Source organism: Zosterops lateralis (genome assembly GCF_965231275.1).
Source record: "Zosterops lateralis genome assembly, chromosome: 17".
NCBI classification, from domain to species: domain Eukaryota; kingdom Metazoa; phylum Chordata; class Aves; order Passeriformes; family Zosteropidae; genus Zosterops; species Zosterops lateralis.
Window position 1 is genome coordinate 11972390 of NC_139777.1, and position 21878 is coordinate 11994267.

Below are 21878 nucleotides of genomic sequence, written 5' to 3' on the forward strand. Positions count from 1 at the left end.
GGAGCGTAGAGTGGTAGAGTCTGAGCTGAGGAACATCTCCGGGATGGAAACGGAGAGCTTGATAAAGGCATTTGGAGCTTGATAAAGGTGTTTCTACAGTTGTGAGAAACCAAAGAAGCAGAGGGAGGGAGAGGAGGTGACCAAGGCACTTCTGGAGGGTCTGTCCCAGCTCTGAGGGCGCCCACCAGTCCTGAGGACTCCGAGGTACAAACCAGTACAAAACTGCCTGTTCTATTATACGGTAGGGAATAGTGAATCCTAAACTAGCATCCTAAAGGTCTTCCAGTAAAGAAGGTGAGTTTTATGAGGAAATAGTGAAGAAATAAAGGGAAGCTGGTGCCAAGGGAGCCCATCGGAAGAAGCCCAAGGATGTTGCCAGCAGCCCGTCTGCTGCCGGGTGGGCTGAGACCGCACAGCTCTCGTGTGAGGGTTGGGAGGTGCAAGCCAGGAAGGGTCCAGCAGGATAAAAACAGGTATAGGAGTCAACCTGCTGCTTTCAGCAGGAAGCCTGGCAAAACCCACAGCAAAATGGCTATCCAGGATCCCACCTGGAACCACCAAACACGTTGTTGTATCACAGCAGAAAATTTCAAGTTGGGATGAAAATATAGTGTGTAACGTGATAGTGCTGATGGCATGAGGAACACACAAAGCAGTCCTACCTGTACGAGCAGTGAAAATCTCCAACAAAGCAGCTCTCTCGTTTTCAACCAGTCAGAAAAGCAGCAGGGTTGGGCACAGCTTTTATATTCAAGCAAAAAATTGTCATGTCAGTGTAGTAACTGATTAGGAAGTTACCAGGGCCCCAAAGACATGAACCACATCCTCCAGCAGCTGATTAAAACAAGGATGGGTTTAGGAAATTCTGCTACGGGGGGGCCGGGTGGGACTACGGCCCCCGGGATGCTCTGCGGCTGCACTACAGCTCCCGGCATGCACCGCGGCCGCACCACAGCGCCCAGCGTGTCCCGCGCTTGCAAGATGGCGGCGCCCAGGGGCGGCTCGGGCCCGGACAGCGACAGCGGCTCGGACTCGGACGGCGGCGGTGAAGCGGCCGCGCGGTTCCGGGAGGCTGCCTGGGACTGCACCGCGCAGGCGGCGGCGGCGGCGCGGGCGGAGCCGCGCGGCGGTGAGGGCGGCACACAGGCTGGGCTCTTTCCCCGCTGCGGCGTGCCCTCCCCTCTCTTCCCCGCCCCGCCGCTCCGGCCCGGCCCCCTCGGCAGCTCCTCCTGATCCGCGGGGATTTGTCTCTGCCGCGGTGCCGGGGTCAGGATTGGAGGCGGCTCTGCCCAGGCCGTGTCCGGCCTCCAGCCAAGTCCTGAGCCCCTTCCCGGCTGTCCTGGCCCGAGGGGAGTTTTCCCTTTCCCCTCATAATCGTTCTCCCCCGAAGTGGGCCAGGGCTGTCTTTCAGGCACTATTCTTTATGCTCTGACATGTGTCAGACAGGGGTTAAAGGGGTCCTTGCCACAGGCTCTTTAATGTGCCTTTGCTACTTTCTTTTCAGGGAGCTTTAGAAAGGATCGGTTGCAGCCTAAAGATCAGCCAAGCCTGAGGTATTTTTGCTTCTGGGTTCAGACCTAATGTTTCCCTGAAGAAAAAAATTAATGTGTAGTATTTATGCTGCTTTTACTTTGGACCTTGTGATACTTCATACTGAAAGGGCCAGTTCTGTTTGGGGAATTAGTCCAATCACAATGTGAAATGATGCTTAAATCTGAACAGACTTAATAGGTTTTTAAAGGTTTGGGTGAGAGGGCCAGATGTTACTGGACTCGAATGAGATAATCCTTGTTCTTATTTCAAACGGGCGTGAGGCAATCGGCCGTGAGGAGGGTGACAACGAGCTCCAGACGACTCCAGAGTTCAGAGCACACGTTGCAAAGAAACTGGGAACCATGCTGGACAGGTACTGCTGTGCAAGGCTGGAAACACTTGTTCTGTGGGTCACTCACACTGATGTGTTTGTGTGCCAAACTCAGGAAATTCGACATCTTTTCTCCTTCACCCCTGTATTAAGTACAAGCTTCCAGTATTCTGTCACCTAACCTTCCTGTGCCCATCTGCTCAAAACTCTCTGTGCAGCACTGCTTGTCTCTGTTTGCCTCTGTGGTGAACATCTTGTGGGGAGAAAAGAGAGTTTGGGTGCCTTAGCACTTCCATCCTGTAAAGGCTGGCAAGAGAATCTTTGATTTATTCCTAAAACCTCTAGCAATACCTGATTCAGGGTTGTTCTGGCAGAATGCCTGGTGCTGGGCTGCCATTCTCTATCTATTGTGCAAGAACTGGAGAACTTGAATTCCTGCTGTTCAGAGCTGGCTTTACAATTGCTGTTTTTAAATCATTCTTGTGGCTGACATTGCTGAGGAGAGAAGGCCTGGCCTGCTCTGGGAACAGGGAGCTGAGGCAGCCTCACTAACAAAAAGGGACCCATGCAACATCTCCCTCTAGTTTTGTTTCCCAGAAATACCCAAATTTAGGTCAGTTTGCACAAACCTGTCTAAGATCTGACTGGGGTTTTCTGTTTAGTTTCATCACTGTCTTGAAGGACTCATCAGGACCATCACAGGCTTTGGAGGCACAGCCTGACTCTGAAGATGATGGTGAGTTCCAGTCTCAGCCAGGGTGGCTGTTTTGTGACTGCAAACTGCTGCCTGGTGGGGTGGATCCTGTCTATCACCAGCTGTTCATCCAACTGACTGATGAACATTTGCACCAAAAGGATTTCTCTGGGTGTCTCTGAGGGGCTGTTCCCTTGCAGCTCTGACCTCTGTGCCCTGAGTCCTCCCACACAGTCTCAAATTATTGCTGTCAAGCACTGTGGAAATCCAGTAACAGCACTGAGGCTTCCAGGGAAACAGCAGTTGGTTGCTTCCACCTCTGTTTTATATTCTGCCTAAAACCTCCCTTTCCACACTTCAGGTTTTCGCCTCTTCTCTTCCTCTGTCCCTGGAGACTGTGGGAAAGCAGAGCCCTGCCCTGCGAGGAGGAGGAGGCCAGTTAGCTCCAGGTGAGGTGCTGCCAGCTGCTCTGCTCCTCAGATACTGTTGCATCCCACATTTCAGAGGCAGCTGGGACTCCCACAAGGGAATAGGAAACCGAAGAGCTTGAGAAGTGTGTATTTACGGCTCTTACATTTGACTAGACCAGAATATTGTTTCTTTTTTAGTGCTGGGGAACTAGAAATGTTTGTGGGAGATTTTTTTCCCCTCCTAGAGTGTGTAAAGAACACATTGGCCTTCAGACTGGTTAAATGCAAACTGTGGGCGTGGGAGTCCCAGAGCCACTGAATGTTTATCATATGTTCTCATCTCAGATTACTCTGCTGTCCCAAGTTTTGGGTGAATTCAAGGCAAAACTACAACACAACTTCCTTCCCTCTTGTTACCTTTCCAGTGACACAGACAGTGACCAAGAGTGGCAGAGGTACCAGGAGGCTGCTGTGTCAGCTGAGGATATTCTGAAGCAAAGTGCTTTTCCTGCACTCTCCCAGGCTTCCAGCCAGGACCAGAGTCAGGCTAATGTAGAGCCCAAGAAGAAAAAGAAAAAGAAGAAGAAAATTAGGAAAGAGAACAATATTCAAGAGAAAATAATAGACGCAGCAGAGTGTGACCAGATCTGCACAGATTTGCCTCGATTGGTGTCTGCAAATGGCCAGCAGGAGAGACAGAACAGCAATCACAGAGAGAGCTCTGTGCTGCCAGGAACTGTGAAGAAGAAAAAGAAGAAGAAAAAAGAATGATGATTTTGCTCTGCAAACAGCAGGTGTTGTGATGGGTGAAGGAAACTGAAAGAAAACCTAACAACGAGAGTTGCTGCAGATGAGGGAAAATTAATTGGTAAAGCTTCTGTTCTAAAAGCTCAGTGGCCTGAGAGACTAATTAAGTGACTTCCTGTGCTGCTGGCGTCCCTGAGGAAGGGAACATTGTTCTCCTCACACAGCAGTTGTCTGTGCTGGTGCCTAGGCAGGCCCAATCTAAAAGGATTAAATACCGTGCCAGTCTTGCATGGCAGAGAGATGTGATCATAGCTGCATTCCTCCTGGTCTGTTCCTTCACATCATGAAACCTTTCTGGAGAAAGTATGTGATGAATTGAATTTGGTTTACATGGCAACAGGTGATCAACTGCTTTTTCTCTTTGACTCTTTGCAGACTGTTAAGAACAGCTCCAGCCCTTGGGAGACTCATTTATCAAAAGCATCCTGTCAGAAATCAGGGCCCCTTATTTTTTCCCTGCAATCATCATAACAATCTGTTGTTCAAACCTGCTGTGTTACTAATCCCTCTGCAATCTTCACCTCTCCAGGGCCCCTGCACATGAACAGTGTGTGGTGAGCTGATTTCAGACTTGGTGTAAATGCATCCTACTGTTCCAGTTGTGTCCACTGAATTTTTTTTTCATGTATAGGGTTTTTTTAATGGCATCTTTTGTTATTAAATTTTACTACACTCTTGGACCTACTTAATTTGATAGGTTTTATACAACAGTGGCTTTGTTGCTGTATTCAGATTCTCCCCAGCAGAGATAGAGGTAGCTCAGGATGGCTCTTTAATTACTGGGTGATCAGTGCTATGGAATTGCTACAGGAAGGACTTAAGCCTAATTTAAAAACCACCTTTCAGTCCTTGTTTGGGATACTTAATGACTTTTGTCTCTGAAATACTGTAAGGTTTGGTAATTTTCAGTATGACACTTTGTCTGCTTATTCTTAACTTCCAGTCCTTCAGGAAATTAACTGTTATTGATAAATACTTCTGTTTTTAAGATCCCTGGGTTTCAGTAAATCCAACTTATTGGCGCAATTCAGAAGATCAGAAAGCCAGATTAGAGAAACCAAAAGAGTGAAGTGTAGCTCTTTGAGCATGGGAAACTGTTGTAAGATTCTTGCTGGTTTTTAGTCAAGAAAACACAGCTGACATCCAAAAATAGAAAAGCTAAGTAGAAACTTGGCTTGTAATGTAACAGAATGTGCCAGCAGAAGTTACTTGTCTTATGTGCAGTTAAAACTTCAGTGTACTGAATTTTAAACCTGGCCTCTCAAATGCATGGTGGCCTAAACATTTCCTTTTGCTTTGTTTTGGGTTTATTTTTATGCTAACTGGAAATCAGATATATTTGCAACTGATGTACATGGGAAATTAGAAAACAATTCTAGGATAAAATTTCTCAAGGAATCTAGTTACTGAAATTGTTGATGGTATCTAGAGGAAGCTCTTATCAATGAAACTTTTCACAGACATCTGCAATTTTGACATTCCCTGATATGTAACTGAAGAGTTCACTGTTGGACTTTTTCAATTCTCCCTTCCAGGCTCAAGGTTTTTCATCCATTTCACAGTTGAAAGAGTAGCTCAGTTTCAGTCCCAGACTAAAACCTGTTAGTTGGGGCTGTTTTCACATCTGGCTAATGCTGTATCAGAGATGTGGATGTTGAGAGTAAATAGAGAGGAATAATTAGAAGAGGAATGACATAATTAAATCCTTGGGACTCAAACCCTTCACTTAGTACAAGCAAGACTTTTAGACCCCAGGGTAGTTATTTGCATACCAAGAACTACAAGCCTACATGGAAGCTGAGAATGAGCCATGTTCTGTAAAATGAACCCAGGCTTAGTGTTTACAGAGAAAACTGAAGGAACCTCTACTCTGTGTGGAGCATGGGAACCTCCCAGGTGCTGGGCAGTGGCAGGGACCAGTGGGGAATTCCATCCTGCAAATCATTCAGCAGGACAGACAGGATGAGAATCCACAGGGTTAATGCAGAGAACTGGAATCTCCTTGCAGCTGTTAAACTTTAATTTCTGCATTTAAAACAAAGCAGAGCTATATCAAAAACAACCAAGCCATTTCCATTAGGATAGCATGATTTTGGAGCAGGTCGTTTTTAACTGAGAATGTTTGGTTTTTTGGTAATTAATTATGGATTTGTAGCTTGTCAATGATCCCATACTGACAGGTTTGTGCCAAGCCATTCCCAAATCTGTTCCTTGGTTATTCTCATTGCAAAGTCAGGAACTTCCAAGGTGCTGTTTCTCATAGTTCCTGTTGGTGCTTCCTTGCAGCAAAGGAGAGTGTTTAAAAGTGGTGTCCCTTCTTTGGCAGCTCAGCTTTGCTCTTTCCCACACGATTTACTCTGGTGCTGGCAGGTCTGTAGAGGCCCAGCTTGATGAAAGCTGAGCTGAATGAAAGTCCCATCCACATCCTGGCACTGTTGGGATTCCTTCTTAGGCAGCCACAAAAGGATATCTGACCATTCTGAGCTGGCTCATGGGGTTAAGATTTGCTGGTTTTAGGGGAGGGGCAGTGGATTTTTAGCAATTCCAGCATAATCTTTCCATGTTTTCTGTCTTGAGCCTGAGACGTTTTCCCTCCTGGAGGCAGCTGAGCAGGTTTGTGTGAGGCTGTGGTGGCAAACACGGCTGGAGTTGCCCCTGGCAGGTTGGTTGTGGCAGTCACTCAGGGGCTGCTGGTGGTGGTTACTGGGTGGAAGATGCCATCTGTGTGGAGATGAAGGTCTCAATGACGTTGTGAGTGGATGGCAGCAGCTGGCTGTGGCTGTTGGTGGAGTCAGAGCTTTGGTAGAGCACCAGGCTGCTGGAGGACACTGCCAAAGGTACAGGCAGAGGTCAGTTGCAGATTCTCATCAATCCCCTTGTTGTGCATGTACATCCCCCATTCCCAGCATAGCTGTGCTCTCCTGGCTTAGGGGCATAACTGCTTTTGTCTCTGTGTTTTGTGTGCTGCTAAATACCTGGCTTGGGTCCACAGCCAGCCTGTGAACATTGAGAGCAGCAGTCTCCAGAGTGTTCAGTTCTAAGAATTGTCCTAGTTTTCCTCTTAGAACTGGGAAGACCCAACTGGAGTCTTCATGAGAGAGTCTTGGGCTTCTCAGCCCTGAAAACTGCTCACAGGACTGGGTATTCATTAACACTGATTTTGTTGATATTTTTCAAAGTATTTTCCATTCTAGAAGGGGGCTAATTTCCACAGTCTGGCCTTACAGACTGTGCTGAATCTTTTCAGACTCAGACTCTGAATTTTTTCCTTGTATTGACTTTTCAAACCCCTCAGGACACTGGCAGAGCCAATTTAGGGAATTGTGAACCCCAATTACCATTTTCTAACTGGATTTTGCAGTGTTAACAAGAAAAAAACTAGGCAATACATGGCTTAAGAGCCACAATAGTGGCTGCTGATCTTACCAGCAGGGCTCGAGGTGAGGCGTGGGCCTGGCTGAAGGTGCTGGATGGTTGTGTCTTGGTTCTGTAGATGGATTGTTGGTGCCTGTGACACTGGTGTGTGCATCCCAGACTCAGTGTGAGTCTCTGAGTCAGGTGTGAATGCCTAGAGAAAAGAGAATTAATAGTGCCTGGCTTCTACATCCCTTCTGACAGCTGGGAGAGAAGCATTGAGCAGGGGCAGTTCCTGGGGAGGTGAAATCCTCCTTGATGATGCAGTGAAGAACTTGCTCTAGTGCCTCCAGTACTGCAGCTGGTACCAGCAGGGCAAGGAGATAAGAAAGATGCTTCTGCTGGGATAGCATAGACACACCCAAAACCTCTTTGATGTGCAGGGAGCTACCTGCAGACTGGTGCAGCTCTCAGCAGGGGGAACAAAGGCAAATAAAGGCCATTACCTGTTTCGTTGGTGTCAGGTTGGTCAGGGCGCTGAGATTGGCTGTGTCTGTTATCACCATGGTTTGTGGTAAGAGGCCTGTGTGTGTGTATTGAGTCACTTCAGATTTGGGGCCATAGAGAGCTGTACATGAGAGAAAACAACATCATGTGGATTCTGGAGCTTTGGCTGAGGTGTTCTCCTCATGCAGTGGGACCTGCTCTCTGTCTCCAAAATGCTGGCAGTGGAGGGACAGGGACATAAATGCAATAGAAAAATAATTTCATAATTAGAGTGACAGTAACAGAGGAGGAAAACAGAGTGCTGTAAGGCCAAGGACTCAGCAAATGCCTCAGAACAGTATCTTTATTTTTGTTTATTTAAACAAATGAGTTCACATTCTTACCGTGAGGGTTCTGTATCTGAGCCATGGTGGCCATGAAGGGGCTCTGGTTGATGTGGCTCTGAACTTGCTGCATGAGGGGTTGCTGGTAGGATGGGTGCAGTTGCTGGGAGAACTGGACAGGCTGCAGGGTAGTGAGGCTGCTCCCCATGCTGTTGATTACAGGAACACTCTGGGGCTGGGTTGAGGCCAGGCCTGGAAGACAAGGACTGATGGCAGTGGTGTCCCAGCTGCAGGAGGAGTGTGGCTGCTCTGCGGTGGGGGCACCTGAACAGCCCTTGTGGCAGCCTGTCACTGCAGGGTGATTTCAAATCCTGCTTTTCAGGTGTTCCCTTGCTTGTCTGTGATTAAGAATAGATTTCATGCCTGTGGGAGCGATGTGGAAATGTCCAAAAACTGCCTCTGGTTTTCAGTGTTTGTTCCTGTCTACATCCATGTGTACAGCTATAGCCCCTTTTCCAGTTTAGTGATCACCAGGGGGGGCTTGCTCAAAAGTAAATTCAGAGCATCACCTCTGCCCAGTTAATTTACTCTTTTTATTTTATGAAGCTGTTGGCAACAGAGACAACTAGGCTGTAGCTGTCCAGCCATGTGGAATGCGGTTTCAAGTCTTTTTGCTAGGGCTGCCAAATTAAGGAATTTGGATCAGTGAGAGAGGTAGAGGGTTTCACACGTTACTGCCCATTTCCCACAACTGTCCAGATCCTGCTCCTGTAAATGAGCAGGTCTCTCCAGCACTCCAGTTTGGGATTTTTGTTTGCACAGAATTCAAATCCATATCATAATCTTGGGAAGAAATGGAAATTAGTTCATAGCTGTCACCATGGAACAAAACAAGGCCTTTTTCTTCCTGGGAAGAAAATGTAAGAGAGCAGTATACATTGTATTTTCCTTTCTCTAATGAGATGCACTTTGGCAGTAGACTACTCTTGGAATGAAAAGAAATCTCATAAAAGTCCAGAAAAGCTGTCAAAGTGAAAGATATAAAAAAATAGTAATTACTGCTGCAGATTCCAAAGGCATATGCTGCTCTTTGCAGGAAGTGAAACAGGATGTTTTGTCTTTCAAGGACCATGAATATGCTTCAATTTTCATCATTTTAAGGAAGTTTTGTATTTATATTTGGAAAGATGAAGAGCAGCAAACCAAAACATTGGCATAGGAATAGCCTGTAAAACCTCCTTACTCTTAAAACGTGAGTTTCATGTGTAACTTAATTCTAACACAAATGAGGAACATCTGTCCTTAATCCCACTGGTACTTGCCAACAGTGCTGCTGATCTTTGGTGACCATTTCCTCAGGTTTGTATGGCTGCCAGCACAGTGATGGGGCAGGTAGCTGTACCAGGGGGAGGCAGGTGTAGCTGTGGGTGCTGGCACAGTCCCTGCAGGCAGCTCATACTCACCGATGACCAGCGTGGAGCCGCCGGGGTTGGTGAAGGCGGGCGCCAGGGACGGGGACTCGCCCGCCCCGATGGCCATCACCCCCGGCAGGGAGGCCATGATCAGGTTCTGGGTCTGCTGGCTCAGCGTGTGTGGGCTCTGCTCGAGGCTGTGCAGGGCAGTCAGGGTGCTGACAGGAGGGAGGGTTCCTCCAGAAGCTGATACCTGTGGGAAAGGAGAGCCCTGGATGTGCTGCCTGCACCAGGCAAGTCCCAAAGCCGTGATAAACACCTTTCTTCCTGCTCTTCCCCTTTGCTAACTGGAAAGGCTCCACATATCCTAGTCTGCAGTTTCTACGTGCTCATCAATTAACTAGCACAGGTCAGCTGTTGACATACTAAGAGTAAATCCCTGCTGGTTTAGTTATTTCACATTAAGACATTGTAGGAATGAGATGAGGCCCACTGCATTCTCTCTAGGGAAAGATCATCTGTTTCATAGCTGAAGGTGAAGCTCAGAGAAATTAAGAGGCTCAGGTAACTTTATGTAGTAATTCTAGTAGCAGAGTTCAGCATAGAATCCAGGAGTTCCTGTTTCCTTAGAGACCTGTAGTCATAGTACTGTGGAAAAGCAAAAAAGCATTCTAATAATTTCGCTGATAGAGAAAGTTAAATGCCTTATACTTCTTTTCCCTCCCCTCAGACAAAAGGTTGTAAAGAATCTTTAGTAAGAATAAGCACCAAGAAGTTAAATAGTGGGACAAACCACCTGATATCAGTTTTAGAAGATAGACATAGAAGATTTTCAGGACCTCATGAAAGACTTACTTTCTTCAGTAAGAGACCAGAAAGCCAGCAAAGTGAGTGACTGATGAGATTTAAATCATACATTTATTTTTAGCAACCTTAAGTTTGCCTCTGGCCAGCCTGTGCTAATGCAAACTTCTGCTGACTGTTTCTCTGAAAGCAAGGGAACATGTGCAGACTGAAAATGATCAGTCAGGCAGTTCTGATGCTTCGTTGTTAATGATGTGGGAAAAGATCTGGTCAGATCTCAGAAAGAAATTGGCTTTGAGGATGCAGTCTAGTTATCCAGTACATGTCTGCATCCAGGCTGTTGAGCTTAATTTTTACAGGTAAGATAAATGTAAGAATGGGTCTGTGTTCTGGTAATCCCACTGGTCTGATCAACTCTCTTGAGATGGGTAGAGTCCAAATAAGAGAGATGAGATGAGAATCTCTCTGTGGAAAGGAGAGGAGAACAGGTTTTCCAGGGAAGAAGGAAATCTTGTCATACCTTGAGTGCTGTGTTTCCAGAACAGACTGTTTAAATTGCTCATAAGGTACTGTCTTGCTTCCATGCTCTAATACCTGCCCTCGCCACAGTCTATAGGGCACATGTATCTCAGGACTATTGATCTTACATGCTCAGTGCAAAGGGACTCTAATATAACAATTTGTTACATAACATGTTATCTAACAATATGTTACATATGACTGTGTAACATAAAAGGTGAATTTAAGAACATTCTAGAAAAAAATACCCATGAATAGTTCATATTATGGCCACAGGCAGATGGCCTGACATTTTCCAGTCAGCAGAGCGGGAGCATCCATCACTTACCAGCTTAGTGTCTGTGCTCAGCAGGTTCTGGCTGGGCTCCAGTCCAGGGGGAGAAACCTGATGCAGGATGGTTTGGGTGGTCACCATGGAGCTGTTCCCATGGTGGTTGCTGCTGGAGGACTCTGCCTCACTGGCTGGCTGCTGGTTGTACCTCACTCCTGCATCACAACAGGAGGGAAACTGGTTGTCACAACTGAGAAACTTAGGCAGGCCCTAAATTCAGTTTCCTGTGCAGGCACTTGGACCAGATATTTGGGCAGATACTTAATGGTCAGTAGGGAACCAGAAGAACAGGCACTCACACCCTGCCCTGACCCTGACTGCCCCCTCAAACACTGCCTGGCTGTGAGTGCTGCAGGGAGCAGAAAACACCCCTCTGGATGTGGCTGTAGAGAGGAGTCTCAGTGAGATCATCTCTTCTCAGAGCAAGAGCAACCCCCAGCTCTGGCCTGTGAAGCTGAAAAAGCTGTGCTCTTTTTGGATGGAGAATGACTTTTCCTCATGCCTAAAAATTCTGGCAGAATTTGATGGGGCTGGCATTGAAAGGAGTAAGGGGCACACATGATGGAAAGGGCATGGAACTGACTTCTGATAGGCAGTGATGACTCCTGGAACAGGAAGCTTGGGGTTGATGCAATGCCTGCCAGCTGGGAGGCCTCACAGTAGATGAGAAGGTTTGGCTGTGGGTTTTGTTCCTGAATTTTATCTCCCCTGACATTCTAGCCCCTCTCCTCACCCAGAAACGTGGTCTCTCTGTCACCTTTGCTCTTCCCTTGTGCAAATCTGCTTTTTCTATCTGTAGATTCATTTCCTGAAGGACTGGACTTGGGAGACAGTTTGGGTGACTGAGTTTGGGGAGGTTCACCCCTCTTTCAGATCCCCCTCTGGTTGTTTCTTACCGTGGACTTTGCTGGGTGAGAGAGCAGGTGGTGGCTGGAGGGAGGAGGAGCTGTGGGGGGTTAGAGGAGGGGCAGAGGTGGGCTGGGGTCCACTGAAGGTGTCCATGGCCAGCTTGTGCCGGAAAGCCTCCTCCTTCCTGCGGTTGGCAAACCAGTTGTAAACTCTGACCTCTGTCACCAGGTTTGAGCCCAGTCCCTGGGCCTGAGAGGGGGAAACACCTCTCTGAATACACTCTGCCCTGTTGGGAAAAGCACAAGAAGAGCCTTGCTGAGCTGGGCTTAGTCACAGACACAAAGTAAGTGCACAGCCCCAAAGTGGCTGTGGGCTGGCACACTGTGTGGACAGGTCCTGCAAGACCTGAGGCATTCCTTGTGCACTGTGGACAAGGAATGATCAGTTGTGGCATTTAATTCAAGCATGGCTGGTGTCACTGGTGCCACTCAGTGCTGTACCTTTGCCCTGCCTCCCAGTGGCACCAGCAAACACCAAGAATGCAAAGGGACCCTGCTGTGTCCCTCTTCCTCAAAGACACACCCACCCTTACCTATTGCACTCTTCCACCAGTGCCTCCCTCTCTTCCTTGCTGGGGTTTTTCTGCCTCTCATAGGCTTGGAAGAGGATCTGCTGTGAGGCAGGGCCCCACTTAAAGCGGTTTCTTCTTCCCTTCTTGGTGGGCAGGTCATCTCCCATGGGCTCGTCTGTCAGGATACCCTGGCCAGCATGTGTGAATTCTGCAAGCACAGAGGGGCAAGGGAGTTTTTTCCTTGAAAACAATAAGGAATAAGGAGGAGCAAGGGGAGCAGAAGCCTTTATGAAAGTGAGACAGGAGAGCAGTTGTTGCCATACTTACGCTGGGCCACCTCTCGCTGCTTCCTGACATACCAGGTGTACAGGGCTGCCCTTTTTTGGGTCTTCATGGGAGTGCCCTTGTTGAGGTGTTGGGAGAGGTGGGATTGGTTCAGACCAGTGGTGTCCACCACCTCACGCTGAGGGATGTTGTGCTGCTGGAGGTAAGACTTCACCATCTTTGCTACTCGCCAGGGATCCTCTCTGGAAGGAACAGAAAAGGTTTCTCAGGGGAGAGGGATCAAACACCTGCTCTCAGCAGACCTGGATTTCAAGGAAGTGCAGTAGTAGCTCCTGAGGGGCACTTGTCAGTCAGCACCATCATGTTTGGTGAGGCCAGAGTGCTCACTGGCTGCAGGGGACAAAGCTGTTCCTCAGTGTGCTGCTTTGCTCAGTTTTGACTCTGAGTGCAGTGAAAAACTGCATGACATTGGAAATAAAGTGCAAAAGATGTGGCTTCCTTTGAACTGCTGTCTGTACACACTTAGGTCTGCCCTTAGAAGGAGACTTTGCTTACCAGGGGAGTTTCCCAATACACAGAGACAACCTCTCTCTTCCCTTTCCTTACATAACTTTTCTTCCCTATCCCCTTCTCATTGAAGCAGATGGGGCAGATGTACTGAGTTTTCCAAGACAGATTGATTGTGGTACTAGACTGATCTTGACTCATGCCCTGATTCTGGTCCAGGTTGGGTTGCCTTGCAATGATTCAGTAAGTGGAAACAGGCTGTCATTATACTGTGACATGACAGCTCTGTATGCATATGTATGTGACAAATCATCCAGGACTATGTTCTTACACATGTGCTACGTGTTACTCAAACACAGTGGTTCACACCTAGAGCTACTCAGAGCTTCTAATTGCAATATAGAACTACAGGCAAACCACTAATTCCTCCTGCTGCTGCCCTCCTTTGGGTAACAGCCGGGGGAATAGAACCATTTGAGACATGCTCACAAAATTTGAGGAACAGTTTGAGATTTTATAATTAATGTGATCCTCTGGGTTTTATGATCTCCAGTTAGGATATCCATTAAGGTTCTTGAGGAAAAGAGAGAACACACAACTGTGACTTTATGTGTATTGATTTCACCACAGCTGAAAGTCACAGTAGAAATAAAGATGTGAAACCCATCAGTCTAAATCCAGACAGTGCCGGAGCACCTCTGCAGAATAGCTCTTGGCTCACTTTGAACAAGAGCATCCTTCTGTGCCTTCAGTGTGAAATGTCTGGAGGAAATGGTTTGCAGTGCTGTAGGAAGACACTGGTGTCATATTCAACACCAGCATCAAAGGAGCAGTGGGGAGGAGAAAAGGTCCCTGGGCTGGTGCAGAAAGTGTCACAAGAGCACACATGTCTGAGCAGCAGGCAACAACTGTGCTGTTCAGGGCTTTGTTGACTCAGGAGGTTGCCGGAGGCTGCACAGTGATAAGGAGGACAAAGTCCACACCTGTTCTCTCAGTACAAACACCCTTATCTCTGTTCCCTGCAGCCCCTCTCCCAGGGCCTGTGTAGTCCAAGGAGCAAGCTCCACAGCAGTTAAAGTGTGACACAAATGGTGTCAGTTACAGCTTTTTGAAGAACCTGCTTAAAATAGAACATTTGTTTCTCTTTTACATTAGAGCACATGCCATAGAGGCTTCTTATTTTTAGCATCTTCCCTTAACTGTCTTTGTCTTTCAAAAGCCTCAAATTGAGCTTTCTTAAAAGAAAGCTTTTCCTTCCTCATGTTCGGGATTTTTTTGTTGTTGTTGGGTTTTTGTTTTCCTCCTGCTGCCTAAACCAGCCTCCTGCCTTTGTACTTGTGATAGTCTGGCCAACACCTGCACCTTGTGTTCATTGTCCAAGTCGCTGTAGAGAGGAGAAGACTCTGACTGGGCCTTTTCAATTTGAGTTCTGGCTCAGATAGGAAGAGGAAAGAATCTGTTGCCACTGATGGAAGCCTCTGTTATATGTTAGTTCCTTTCTGCACCCCAGTCGAGTCAGTTTTGTCTCCCCTGTTGAGATCCTCACTTTGTGGCAGGAATAAATCAGTAAGTTCTGTGAGTCTCTTCTCACAGTAGTTAAAGACTTGTGGGTTTTGTCTTCTTTTGACACAGCAGGGAGCTTTGTGATGCAAAATAGTCAGAGAATCTTAGCACAGTGTGATTTCCTAAGACAGCTGTATGAAATTCTGGTTACTCTGTACCTTGTCAAAGGCCAGTCTGCAAATGGAGCAGGTCCTTTAGGCCCAAGGCTACACCACAGTCCAAGTGAGGACAGTCTGGCCAGCTGAACCCTTGCTCAAATACACAGTTCCACCTGCAGAGCCTCCATCACAGGCTAAGACATCAGAAGTTGAAACCTTTTCTCTTTGACTGGCTGTAAGACTATCATTGACTGTCAGAGGGGAGGATTTAACTCTGAGTTCTCCTGCTTGTCAAATCTCAATTGTTTCAGTGAGTCAGAACTGCACAAATGGGTCTGCCTTGCTCAAGCTCTTCTTCTCTATCTCCAAGACTCTTTCCTGCCTTTTAGTTTTCCTTTCTCCTCAGATGCAAACTGTCTCCCCAAGGTCTTGTTCTCCAGGGTCTAATCTGTCTCCTAGTTGCTCTCACACAGGTAACTTTTACTTCCTTCTTCTGAACTCTTGTTCTCCTGCTCTCAGTTGCTTATTGCCATGTGAGCATAGCCCTTCTCCATTGCTCATCCCCACCGCAGGGGCCAGGGTCCTGTCTCCATGTCAGCTTCTCATTTTCTTAGTTCTGAGGTCACTTTTTAAGGGCGTTTTCACCTCCCTTTTGTTACCTGAACAATAAGTAACCCAGGTAGTTAGTTATAAACTCAAAGGGAACAAGAGGCTGGTTGATAATTTATAGCAACATCTCAAATTTAAATGGAAAGTAAATATCAAGTTGTTAGCATTAAAGAAAACCCATTCCAGAGAGCTGGAGATGTAACATTCAGGGGACCTTCTCCCTCCTTCACTCTTCCTGACTTTTTATTTTTCCTTTGTTATTTTCTTTCTTCTCCTCTTCCTGATTCTCTCTCTCTCCTTCTTCCCTGTTCTGATTCTCAGGTGGGAGAAGCCTTCATTTCCCTGAGGTGGGTTCTGAATTGCTGCTTTGGACCAGACCCTGCTCCAGCAGAGGTTCAGAGCTGTGGAGTGCTCAGGACCATCCCCCGGCCCTTTCCTCTGGAGCTGCTCCACAAGCCAGAGCACAGCCTGGGCACAGGGAAGGTAAGACCATCCATCCTGGCAGTGTTCCTTTCTGTTGAACTTGGCCTGGTTTGCCTCATCTTGGTTTATATGTGGAAATGAAAGGGGTGTGGCAGCTTCATCTCCAGATTCTCCAGCTAGAGCTGTTCTAAGCAGGGGGGAAAACTGGACCTTTGTCATGATATATCTTTGTTTTCTTTTTTCGTCCTGGAAAACATGCTTTTATCCCTGCCTCCAGGGGAAATCTGTTGCTTATCTCAATTTCTCTCTTTCCTAATGGAATTTCACCCCTTGCCCTCCAGGTGGATTGCTGCTATACCTCTCTCCATTTGCTTTACCTGCAGCAGTGTGGTCCCTTCCCCCAAGGTACCTTCCTTCTTGCTTTATATTCTGGGAATATCTGGGAGTTTCTCCACACAGCTCTACCCCCCTACTGAGTCATTTATTTCTTATCATAGATGCAATTTGTTTTCTGTGTGGATTGATATGGAAAAAATGTTTTTATTCAAACTGTAAATCTATGAGAGATGAGTGAGACCTGTGAAAGGATGAAATGAAATTATGTTAATTCCCCACTAGAGAAACCTTTATCTGAACAGCTTTTAGTATGTTTTCTCTGTGGGGACAAAATCTAATCAACACCCAAGGGTGTACCCAGTCCTGTGGGTGTATCTTCTCTGTTCTACTCAGCTTTGACCTGAGTTTTTTGAACTGGTTTCAACTTCAGTGGTCCTGTAAAGACATAGTTGGTCTCTTGGTACTGTCAATTTTTTCTCTTTCCTTATTCTGCTTTATAAGCAATGGCTGCAGTTACCACAAAGACTTTCCTGTATCAGCAATAGCTGCCCAGAAGTCAATCTCTTAAAATTTGGTCTGCAGACCAGGAATTGTTAATAATGCCCAAAGAGGCTTCTGTCTAAAGGGAGAATTCCCTCTGTCTGGTTTCTGCATTTGAAATCCTTTTGTAGATGCTGAAATAGTTTTGCAAGCATCAACGTTTTGCTGGGAATCCCAGGGCATGGAGATTCTTGCCTGCTTTTCTTTTATCTATTGCTGGAAGTCATTTCTACCCTAGACTGTTCTGCCCTGCTTTACAATACTTATAATACTGTTTTCAGGACATTACTTTTAGACATCTATTAATGGAAAGGTTTGATCTTAAAACCAAAAAAAGTTTATTAGTAGATAATAATTTCTTTAGGTATTATTAACCCCTGATACTGGTTCAGATGCTTTGAATAGATTTTTAGACACACTGTTGATTTGATGAGAAATTTGAAACATGTCAATGCAAGCTTCCTACCATTTTCATTTTAACTTGGTTCATTTCAATCTATTATAGACCTCCATAAGTGTATTTGTATTTTTTTTTCTGAAACTGAGGCTTCTGGGATCTTCAAACTGTCCTCAACAGCAGAAGTGAATTGCTCTATCCTGTGGTGGGGGAGACTGATGACTCTGATCTTTGATGTTTCAGAGTAAAGCCTTTGTAATTAAGAGCCAGTGTGAGGCTTAGGAGATCCCTGTCCTTGCCCAGTCTCCTCTGTGCTGTCTCAGGGATTTAGGTCCTAGAATTTGTCTGTGCCTCAGTTTCTGTTTGTGGAATGGAAATTTTGCTCAGTGGACTGTCTGTTGATCAAAAAGTGTTAATGTCACAGCTTTGGGAGAGAGGTAAGACTTGTGGCGAGGCTGGTAAGCACAGGGAAGACTGGCAGCAAGATCCTAGAAGGGCAGGGAGGATCAGAAAGCAGAATTGGTGCTGAAGTGAGGGTGACAGGAAGGAATTCCCTCCACCCGTGTGTCTGTTCTTAGATCACAGCGGATGTCACTTCACTCCTGCTTCACCCACTCATTAGGGAAAAGGGACAGAGCCAGGGGGATCTTCCTCAACTTCCATGGCTTCCTTTCTGGAGAGATACTTGATAAACCATCAAAAGTTAATGATCAAAAAGCTTATCAGGGTCTTTTCATCTATAAATTTATAAGACAAAAGAGAAATAATAAAGCCATTGGATAATTAGTAACTAGCCAGGGCCCGCCCGGTGCCACTGGGCTCAAACTGCCCCAAGACCTGTACGCAGACTCAGGAGGATGAGAAGGAGACAAGGATGAGGGGAAGAAAAACAGTGGGAGGCAGAGGGAGAAACAGCCAAGGGGACAACAAAATGGGAGGAATAGCAGCAGAAACAATAGTGAGAAGGGAAGTAGGTAAAAAGAATCTGAAAGATGTGAAGAAACTAGAGAAAACTTAAAGATGTGGAAGAGCTGGAAGTTGAGAAGAAATGAGACATACTGGGCTAGGAAGAAGACTGAATTACTGGGGATGTTTTCCCCACCAGGTAAGAGATGATCCAGTGAATTTTCCTCTCTTGGGTTCTGCAGAATCATCAACTCCCAGTCTGCCAGGGAGCTTTCTTTTAAGTATTTACTATGAATGCAAACTCTTGTCATGCTCTTTTCTGAGCTCTGGCCTTTTGTGGTGGGATTTGATGTTTGCGTCTGCTGCTGTATTTTCTGTTGATTTCCTTTGCATGTGAAAGAGAGTGATCAGAGAGCCTGAGAAATTCTCTAGCTGGATATTTAATGAAGGTGCAGGATGGTGCTGCCCCTCTGTCTTGTATCAGCTTGTCATTTCAAAATAGCCCCAAAACAGGCAAGAACCTGCTGTGATAGATGGTAGGATGGGCCTGATCCTTGCTTGGACAAACCTCTTGGGTCACCCATGGGAGCTGTATTTGGGATCCCAGTAAGGATCCCAAATGGGAAACTGAGTGAATGTTTCTCTGACTCTGTCGTAAGGCTTATTGGTTCAGGGAACTTTCCCTGTCTTTTGATCTCAAAAATCCTTGTATGCAAAGGCAAATCTGTGTGGCAGCAAACCCTGTAATTGTTGCTGCATATGTACTTTGTAACTGTGACAGGCAGTGGATGGTAGAAACACAGTGTTTTGTCCAGTTTTTAACCTCTATATGTATTTGGTGTGTGCTTTTTACAAGGAAAATCCCCACTGAAGCCAGGGAACTTCACACTCAAAAGAATGACAACGACAAGATCTCTTGATTTGACTTGGGCCAATAATCTAATATCATAAACCCCAGTGAAATTAACAATATCATTCAAATGTTACAACTTCACTGTATCATTCATACAAATATAGTACCACCTCAGTGACCAGGTTTTTTTTCTTTCCGGATGACTGAAATTGTGAATTGTATTAAAATTTTAATCCTAAACCTTAACATTCAGTCAGAGAGGTGAGAGTTATACAGGCCTTGAACTATCCTGAAGCCTGATGCTATAAGCATGTCAAATATGTAATCAGGCTCCATAGCTTCCTTAATGCATTTTAGGCAAAATGAAAAGAAAATCTGAGCATTTTTAAAGCATTTGGGGGTGTTTGGGGGGCTGCTAGTCCTGGCATGGATGAAGATTGTCTCTATGCAGCTAGATCAATTGTGAATACCAGGGACACTGAGGCCAAGGGGAAAGGAAAAGAGTTAGAGGGAGAGTGCAAGAAAGCAGCAAAGAGGAGCAGTAAATCTGTCCTTACTGTAATAGTCTTTCCACCACAGCCTTCTGGTGAGCAGCCTCCTCAGGGCTCAAGTTTTCCAGCTCCTTCATTATTGGAGGGGTAAATTCCTCTCCGTCATCGGAGGTCTCATCTTCCGAGGGCCTGGACTCGCCGATGCCATTGGGGAGGTTGGGGATGTCGGGGCAGGGCTCCCCTTTCTCAGTCTGGAGGGCATTGATGGCGCGCTGGCTTTCGCTCTGCAGCCCATAGGGTTCCGCTTCGCTCAGCGCCTTGATCAATGTCTCCTTGGTCAGCCCCGACTCCAGCAGCGCTTCCAGCAGCTCCACTTGGAGATGAGTCAGCTTCGAGACCATGGTCTTCAGCCTGGTGTCTCTTGGTTTTTGGGATTTCAGGTTATCCTGCTTCCAAGCTTCCCTACACCATGTTCCTGAGGTAACGCGCCCGACTGTCAGGAGAGTGGGCGCAGCACAGCCTCCCGCCTTTACACCCCCCCAAAAAAAAACAAAATACAAAATTGAGCCACTTCAGACCCCCCACGACTGTCCTGAGCCAGTGCTGATAAAGGGACCCTTGGCTATCTGTTTACATTGGAGCAAATGTAAATTCTCCAAGGTTCATATTTATCTGTGTGCTTTAGCAAGTTACTGAACTTTGGACTTCAGCACCGCCGCAGCAGTTCACAAAGTGCAGAGGGAGAGAAAGCAGGGGGAGGGGGAAAGGGAGGGAAGCAGGAGAGAGAAGGAGAAGAAAATGAAGGGATAAAAAGTCTGCAGTGTGGGAAAGTGAGTATGGAAAGAAAACTAGGAAGATGGAGATGGAGAAGCATGGCTTACTTCTGGCCCCATTAGTTTTGGAGAAGGAAAGAGGTAGAGTACCCAAAAGGAAGAGCTTTGCCCATGGTTCAGGACAAGGTGCTGCCATTGGAATATCACAGAACCTGCTCGGAGCTCTGGCAGTGGTGAAGTACAGCCAGTGTCAGGCCCTGCCAAAGGCTTTGGGCTGAGAGAAAGCCACACTGGCAGCTGCACTGGCCTTTGTGCAACCCCCAGCAGAGGAGGAGGCGACCACCAGCTTTATGTGAACATTCCCAAGCCTTGCAGGGTGTTCTGAAGCTCCAGCTGATTTCTGTGGCAGAGCATCAAGACTTAAGTGGCTTTTTCAATTCTGGCTTTGGCTTGTTGAATATCTTGATGTGGAAATACTAGTACTACCTCCATTTTACCTTGCCATGTTTATTGCTCAACTGTGAGCAGGAGCAGTGTTCCCACATAATTTGGGGGATTGCAGGGCTTTCCCCTCTGAGCTTGTGATTCATATATTTGATAAAGGATAGCCCTGGGTGCTGGGTCATGCTCAAAATCCCTGCTCTGTCATCAACTGTCCTACTGCTTCTGATGAGTGCTCTGGGCAAGCTTGTGGTTCCCCTTTATCACCTGCCTCCATCCCTTCCTGATACCAGCTCTGCTCTGAGGTTCTGCTCCCACCTGTTGGGTGATTTCCTAAAACACGATCCCTGGCTTGGCCGGAATAATTTAAATGTTTCTCCAAGAATCTTTATGACTAAATTGTCTTTTCTGATCTGAAATGGTATGAATGAATCTACCTCCTTTGAGTGGCTAAATGAGGGAGTAACTTGATGTGCACATGTGGACTCGATGCAGGAGTGTCTCATGTGAGTGGTTCCTTGGAGGATGTAAAGTTGTTGTCCCAATGGAAGCTTGCCAGGAGCAGCTGCCGTGTCCATACACTCCCATCAAGCCTGAGCTAAACGGAGCCTGGTAGGGCTGTCCCCAGACTGGGCAGCGTCCCAAGACAATGCTGCAGAGGACCTTGTCCCCTGTTGTCCCTCGTGGGCACCACTGGCCAAACTCTCCAGGCTCCCGAGTCAGCAGCTGCAGGACAGAGTTCCTGCGGAGGGACCCTCCTCCCTGAAGGCGTCCGGGCGGGACTGTGTTAACTCTTGTCTTTTTATTTCAGATGTGGTCTGCGTCCAGAGCACCACGCCCCCTCCCTGCCGGGTGTTAACAAATCTCTAATGGATACAGACGGCTTTGTGTGGCTAAAAAGGAGTAAGAATTTCGGGTGCATGTAAAAACATTCATTGTAAGAAATTTTCATGTGAACATTAATGTAAAAAGACAACTTCAGCTTCTAAAGGGGTTTTTTTAGGTCATACTCTTAATAAAGAGTTGTGCTGGTTTTGCACCCATCACAGGAATATTTAAAGAATGGTGAGCATTTTTTGGCATTGTACTGACAGTGTGTTGATACAATTTCCATGCTTTTTATTTGTTATTACAGTTTTCCATTATTCCCACCCCTCAGGTAGACATGACAACATTACTGGCTGATAACCAGTAATTTTCAATTGTAATTA

General features: G+C 46.5%; 3 protein-coding genes across 3 annotated transcripts in view; 2 read left to right on the forward strand and 1 right to left on the reverse strand.

Moving 5' to 3' along the window:
* Positions 1 to 959: 959 nt before the first annotated feature.
* Positions 960 to 5118, forward strand: LOC310916540 (protein CUSTOS). The gene is made up of 6 exons (XM_083874155.1): positions 960 to 1129; positions 1505 to 1553; positions 1808 to 1906; positions 2527 to 2600; positions 2920 to 3007; positions 3394 to 5118. Exons 1-6 carry the CDS (start codon positions 982 to 984, stop codon positions 3737 to 3739), a joined length of 804 nt encoding a protein of 267 aa, XP_083730281.1. The 5' UTR covers positions 960 to 981; the 3' UTR covers positions 3740 to 5118.
* A 656-nt stretch (positions 5119 to 5774) lies between these two features.
* On the reverse strand, positions 5775 to 21470 carry HNF1A (HNF1 homeobox A). Its single transcript, XM_083874143.1, has 10 exons — positions 19520 to 21470; positions 12773 to 12972; positions 12467 to 12653; positions 11922 to 12160; positions 11023 to 11180; positions 9423 to 9624; positions 8020 to 8211; positions 7636 to 7757; positions 7202 to 7343; positions 5775 to 6603 (listed from the first exon to the last, which is right to left on the reverse strand). Exons 1-10 carry the CDS (start codon positions 19852 to 19854, stop codon positions 6476 to 6478), a joined length of 1905 nt encoding a protein of 634 aa, XP_083730269.1. The 5' UTR covers positions 19855 to 21470; the 3' UTR covers positions 5775 to 6475.
* SPPL3 (signal peptide peptidase like 3) overlaps positions 16343 to 21878 on the forward strand; it is a 68743-nt gene continuing 63207 nt past the window's right edge. Inside the window, exon 1 of the mRNA XM_083874147.1 lies at positions 16343 to 18308. The gene's annotated coding sequence lies outside the window, so the exon portion shown is untranslated. The remainder of the gene's footprint in view (positions 18309 to 21878) is intronic.